Consider the following 6,847-nt stretch of genomic DNA (forward strand, 5'->3'; position numbering starts at 1 on the left):
ATCTCATCAATAAAACAGAGTTAATAACATCTACTTCAGGGAATGCTGCTTGATTAAATGAGATAGTATATGTGAATGAATTCTGTTACTTACAACAGTATAAAATATTCACTATGATTATACTGGATTTCCATTCTGGCCTCTTCATTGGGAACAAAAATAACGTGAAAGCATATAAAAGTGTTGGTTGCTGTAGCTGATTAGAAGAAATGAGAGATGTTGCATCTCTTTTTACCACCCTGGTTCTAATATAGCTTCGTCTGTCACGTGACTGTCTTCAACTCGGGTAGTCTGCTAAGAATGCAAAATCGCCAAGTGGGTGAGCAGCAGAGAGGTACTGTTTCCAGAGGAAGGCATTAAATTGAATTATTAAACACACACAAGTAGGAGTAGCAATGTAAGAATTTTAAAAGATTCACAAGGAAAGGCAGTAGAGCCAAGGGACTATTTCTGGTGTTCTGACTAGAAAACTCCCAATGGCTATTACGGCTATTTATTAACCCGCAACATCATAAACCATAACCCTATTAAATATGATGAATGACTCCTAGGTTACGATTTTTAAATACCAATTCACAGGGATTTTAGAAGGCCAAATTGGCATCACAGGATGCAAAGTCTTTGGGCAAATGGCGATTATGTGATTAGATGCAATTATAGCAACTGAATGCGAAATGATGATGGACAAGGAATTTAGAATAAAGAAAACGCATTTATTTATTTAGATTCTGTCCCATTGAGCTGAACTATACTAATTGTGATCAGAGGGGCAGCCCTGAACCACTGTTTGAGGCCAAGTGTGTCACAGGGCTGGCACCACCTCATGAGGCACCTTGTGCTGTGCCCTGAGTGCTCATTGCTCCACGAATTTAGAAAAAAGTGCTCTCTGGGCAGACAAATGAGAAAAAGTTTCTCCCTCACATCATGAGGGCCCTTGTAAGAATTAGAAAAAGGCACCTCTTGCTCCAAGCCACAGCCCTTCACTGCCTAGGAAATCGAGAGTGATCTTGTCAAGGAACTCGGAGGGTCTTTGGTCCTTTTAAGTGTTTTCAAGATGTGAGAGAAGGCTTATGTCCCCTTTAAAGAATGGGACTTTTTGTGTTACTCTACTTAACTGTTCTACTTCAAGTCATCTATCCTCAAGTTTAAAAAAAAAAAATTCAGCACCCTTTATGGAAGAAAAAGAAAACAAAGAAGCTCTTCCTATCTTCTCAGTAAACATGTGTGTGTTTGCTCTCCTGATGGAACGGGGAAGGTCCAGGTACCTGCCGAGGGGCTGTTGAAGGGCACCCACCTGCACGTTTGGGGCGTGAGGAAGCCAGCCCAGGACGGCACGGGGCTGGCCCTTCTCCCCTTGGCTCTCCAGCCCTTTCCTAGGCCCAGATGCCCCTGGCTGCCCCTTTCAAGGCCTCTACAGTCACCACTGAACACTGGGCTCCATTTGTCACAGGCAAATAAAAAGGCAGGGCATGACTTTCTACTTCTCAATAGCCTGCTAATCTGTCACGCTGTGTCTTCAGTTTGAGGACAGCCCTGTGTTTGGAGAACAAAACGAGGAGAAACCCTCAGTAAGAGAATCTTAAATACTATGATCCCTGCCCTCCTTCCAACAGGAAAGGATATATATTGATTTAAGAATGAAAGGAGAAAAAGAAAAAGTTAAGAAGGAGGGCTTATCTATAGATCAATGGGGATACATGATGAAAAGAAGCCACTTTGAGGCACACCAGCCTGGTGAGTATCTCTTTAAAACAAGCAGCTAAAAATGCTTTCAACCTCGTAATACCATAAATGTCCTGCTGCTGTCTTGGCTTCCAGATTCTTCCCCGTACTTTCCATGAGCATTCCACTGGGAATTGTCTGGAATCCCAGATTAAAACAGCAATAACCCAACTCCCTTGTTAGAATATTTATTTTCTTTTAGGTTTGGAAACTCAGCTGGGATGCATCTCTCAGTATACAGCATGGCCTCAACCCTCCTAGGGGCTACAGGAGATGTTTCTCAAACGGCACGATGGGCAGCGGAGTCCTGGAACGGGAGAGGGAGGAGGGCATTGCAGCCTCGTGTGGAAAGCCCCAGCTGCAGACAAACAACAAAAGCCTGGGAACCTCCACTTTCAGAGGATTCATTCCAGATGTCAGAACTAATGGTGTCACAATGGGGCTCACTCAGACTGACAAGGAGGCCCCTGAAGTCGGGCTGCCTGAGAGTAGGCATTAAGGCAAAATCATCACCCGACCAAATCCATACTCAAACAAGTAAATCTAGTCTAAGGTTGGCAGCAATATGATACAGTCCAACATCTCATAATTATCTATGTGAGGGATCCATCCACCCACCCGCCACCTACCCACCCACCTAATGGAGCAAACCATTCAATAACTGATTGACCATAGTCCTCAGTTAGAATACTGAATCACTCTGAACAGATTGTTAGATTCTACGGTCTAACTGATTACTAGACTACAGAATCTAACCATCTGATCCTAAGAACAGATTCTAGCCATAAACCAACGCTATGGCCACATCAGTAAATAATGATTAAGTGCCAACCCTGAATTCATTCATCCATCCATCCATCCATCCAAAGAATATTTATTAAACACACATGGTAACATAACAGATAAGAATGTAAGCTTTGGAGTCGGACAGAATTGAGTTTGAATCCTGACTTTATCTTTTACGAACTGTGTGACCTTGTCAAGTTGCTTCAATTCTCGAAGCCCTAAAGTCCTCATGTGTGACACGGATATAAAAAGAATATTGACCTTACAAGTATTACTGTGAGAATTAAACAAGATAATTTACATAAAGGACTTCACACAGTGACGGGTACTGTGAGTTATTGTGATCCTGCGATTGTGTGATTACCACAGTAGAGCCTGGCCAAACAGTGGTAAGCTGTGGCTCACTAAGAAAACTGTCTACTCCCGAAAAAAAGTTAAGTGTTGGTGGAAAAAACAGTTCACAGAGGGAGAATGATTCCTTAGGTGAGAATCATAATATCTGGAAGAAGGCTGGCTGACATTCTCTTGTCTGGTCACAATGGGTATGATAGGAAAACTGGATGTTACAATCACTGACTCAGTCAAACAGCTGGTGTAACAGCAGAACTAGTTAGGAATTAAGGTCTCCTGACTGCCAGTTTGGTGTATGTTTGTTTTGTTTTACCATAACTTCCTATGGAGAGGCAGTTCTATGGTCAAAGAGCTGACATATGCAAGGGCATCCAGAAACCAACCAGGAATTAGGGCCTCCTTGGAGAAATGTGTCAAAGTACAGGAATAAAAAGCTACAAAAGAAACAGCAGCCCCTTTGGGACAAATGTTCGTAATTCTTTTCTCCCTGCACCTGGCAGAGAGCGTGGTCTGCTTTGTTCGTTTCTGTATCCCCAGCATCCAGAAGGTCCCTGGTACAGTGCCGGTAATCAATAACTATTAGTGGAATGAAGAAAGGAATGAGATTTGGTAGGAGGAGTGTTTGGCCTGCATGGCACGAGTATGTTCCATCCTGAAGTGAGTATTCACAGGGCAGCTTGTGGAGGAAAAGATGCTATTACCTGGCTGTGGTTTCTTTTGCAACCCTGTCTGCTGCCATGGTGCCAAAGCACTCGGTTTACCAAGGACAACAGTGCCTGCAGCCATGACTTTGGCGTCTGTACGGTCCCAATCTGGTCTGTGAAAGTGCACTGTGGAGAGGATGGGAGAGTGGAGCTAGGCCTTTCCCTCCTTGCCTAAGTGAAGGTGGAATGTGCTGACCCTAACATGTAGCAACTCTGTAAACGGTGAGGGACACAGCAAGCTGGAGGAGGGGGAGAATCCTTGTGGTCCCCAATCCTCACAGTCCAAAAGCCTGGCCCCCATCCTTACTGTGGGGGAGAAGGGGTTGCCAGCAACGTTCCCCCAGCACCTCCCAGCACCACAGTCACCTGATTCCCTGAATTATCACAGGAAGAGAAAAGAGAAGCCCGCGTCCTCCGTCCCCTATTGTTCTCCACCTTCAGCAGGCAACCTTCGGGCTCCTCAGGACGGACGGAACAAGAGGAGAACATGGGGAGCAGCACCATGCCAGAAAGCGATGGCAGGCACAATCGAGCCACCATGTAAGTTATTAGGAACTAACTCGGACCGGGCCAAGGTGACCCCCAGTGTCCTCCATAACCTGGACTTGTGCCCTCAGGATAACGTTTAAGCCAGAGAACCTGGCATTTTCTTGGACACCGTGACCAGGGTGGGAATCAGGTGATTCATTCTCCCCAGCTGCCCCCATCACATTGTATCTGGGCTGGGTGGCCGCACAGGAAAGACAAAAAAGGAAATGACAGGTGTCGGCTGCTTGGAGCCGGGCCCAGCAGCACAAGTGTGTTGGCCCCGATGCCCTGCCAAGTTACAGCTGAAGATTCAGACAGGGGAGGTGGCAGAGGCCAGGGGGAGAGACGATTTGGGAGATGATTGGGGGAAATGCCGCAAACTGGCTGAAGCTACGGAGGTAACGCAGGCACTAGAGAGGGAAGAGAGGGGAGGAGAAGAATGGAGGGGAGAGAAGCCATATCCAGGCACATGAGATCCAGGAAAGAAGGGCAACCAGCATGGGAAAAAGCCAGGAAGAGCAGCACACAGCTTCAAAAGCAAAGCAGGGAGAGAATCTGACTCAGAAGTTGAGCAAAACTTAAAGCCGAACAAAAAATTACCGGGGAGTTAGTGTGAATTTAGAAAGACAGACTAACTGTCCCCCAAAATTCATCTCGCCTCTTAGGAGAGTGAGTGGACTCTGCCATGTCTACTGCCCATTCCCGAATGTCTGGGTAACATATCATAGAGCCGAACAGAGAAGCACGGGACAGGAGTCTCGAGGTTTTCAAAGCCATGCTGGGGAAGGGGTGAAGTCGTGTGAAATCACGCTCAGCTTGCCCCTCTCCAGCTTGAAGCCCTGGGCCCCTCAGCTCCACGCGGCCCATCATTCTGACCCCGCGTCCCTCGGGACGGCTGTCCCTCTGTCTGCCCCCGCCCCGGGCGCAACACTCACGCAGGTGCGCGGGCAGGCGGATCGAGTCTTCCTCCATCCTGAGCGCTCTGGGCACTGGAACATGAAGTGGAGTCGAGGAAGCGTAACTGGGCACCGGGCTCTCGGGTGGTGTGTATGAGATTCGCTCTTGCTGTTAAAAACAAAGGCAGGAAGAGGGGAGGGGGAAAGACAGTGAACGCTTGGAATGAGGTGTGAACTCAGGGAGAGGAGCAACAGGGACTGGGGGCATCGGAGCACATGCCAAGCAATCCCGCCCGCCCCCTCCAGAGACACTATTCTGTGGCATTTCAGAGCTCCAGTTTTGGGGATTTATAACAAAACTCTGGAAAGGTTTAAAATAGGGCTTTTCCTTCGGACTTGGATCAATGGGTGCCCGTTTTTTCCTCTCTGTACTAGTGGTTTTGTTCAAGTAAAGAGGGGAGACAAGGCAGAGAAAATGATAAAGTATGTCCTAGAGCAGGGGTGGGGAACCTTTTTTCTGCCAGGGCCATTGGGATATTTATAACATCCTTCTTGGGCCATACAAAATTATCAACTTAAAAATGAGCCTGCTATATTTGGTCAAACATTTAATTAACTCACCCCTAATGCCTTAGAAGAGCTAGACCAAACGATTTCAAAGGCCTTACACGGCCCATGGGCTGAGCATTTCCCACCCCTGACCTAGAGAATGGCTTTACAGACTACTCTCAAAAATGACTTTCCAAGTCACATAATAATGCCACCAATACATTAAAACCACGTTTCCTCTTTTCTGGCAATAGTCTAATCCAAGTATGATCCTGTACTCAGATCCAATGAGAGGTGAGCACAAAGTGATGGACTATAAATTCCAGATTTAGTTCGATCAATCTATGAGCAAGACTTTACTATTATCTACCAATCTCATTATACAACAACCAGTCAGAATATATATCCAATGTTTAATTTTTTTTCTTCATAGCAAGGAATTATCTGTAAAGCTAACAGCCTCCTTGTCCCTTCATTTTCTATCTAGAAGCAATGTTTCCTTTTCTTCTGAACTGTTTCAGAGATTCAAAGAATCATCTGCATTTAAGAAAACGACTATCTAACTGAAAACACTTAAGCAAAAGACAAGGAAAGGGGAGGGGGCTTCGGCAGATCCGCCGTTTAAACTCAAACAGGCAGTGTTTGTTAGATCAATTAAAACAACTGGATGGGATGGAAAAGATTATCATTTGTTTGAAGTTAAAATATGGCCAACAATGGCAAGAAACCAACCCTCGAATAGGCCAGAAGAGCAGTACAATTTGCATCTTAGGTCTGCATATCCACTGGTTTGACTTGCAGGCCATACACACTGAACATAACTTCCGTTAGTTTCTGTGGTTTAACTGGGCAAAGCAAAGTGGGACACACCGGGTCTAAAAATAGGTTGGGGGGGGGGGATGCGGGAGGAAGATCAGTCAAATGCCATTGTGAAAACAGAAATCAGGAGTGAAAGAAAAATCACAGATTAAAATAAAGCACAGGGGTCTATGTTTTGGAAAGACAGTTCTCTAACATTTTCTACTTCATCAAATATGCAAAGGGAAGCAGGGGAGTCCCCCGGACCTATAACCAAAGTCAAGTTTTTCTTCTGTTCATACCCTGGAAAGTTTGGTGGTTGTGGTAGGAAGTTTCAATTTTAAATGATTATGTACATATTTTTGTAATTTCCGAAGGGAATCGCGACACCTTCCCTGAGATATCCTCCACCAGCAAATAGGGCTGGAATATTTCTGTTTAAGCATACATCCTAAAGTTTCCTGGTGAATTTGCGAAGGGCAGGCACAGACATGCCAAATTTCATTTCTGAAT

General features: G+C 45.6%; 1 protein-coding gene across 1 annotated transcript in view; it reads right to left on the minus strand.

Moving 5' to 3' along the window:
* ETV6 (ets variant 6) overlaps positions 1 to 6,847 on the minus strand; it is a 145,716-nt gene that overhangs the window by 126,120 nt on the left and 12,749 nt on the right. The window contains exon 2 of the mRNA XM_015561676.1: positions 5,027 to 5,156. Coding sequence (XP_015417162.1) covers positions 5,027 to 5,156 — 130 coding nt within the window. The remainder of the gene's footprint in view (positions 1 to 5,026; positions 5,157 to 6,847) is intronic.

This window comes from Myotis davidii, unplaced genomic scaffold (genome assembly GCF_000327345.1).
Source record: "Myotis davidii unplaced genomic scaffold, ASM32734v1 scaffold1017, whole genome shotgun sequence".
Classification (NCBI taxonomy): domain Eukaryota; kingdom Metazoa; phylum Chordata; class Mammalia; order Chiroptera; family Vespertilionidae; genus Myotis; species Myotis davidii.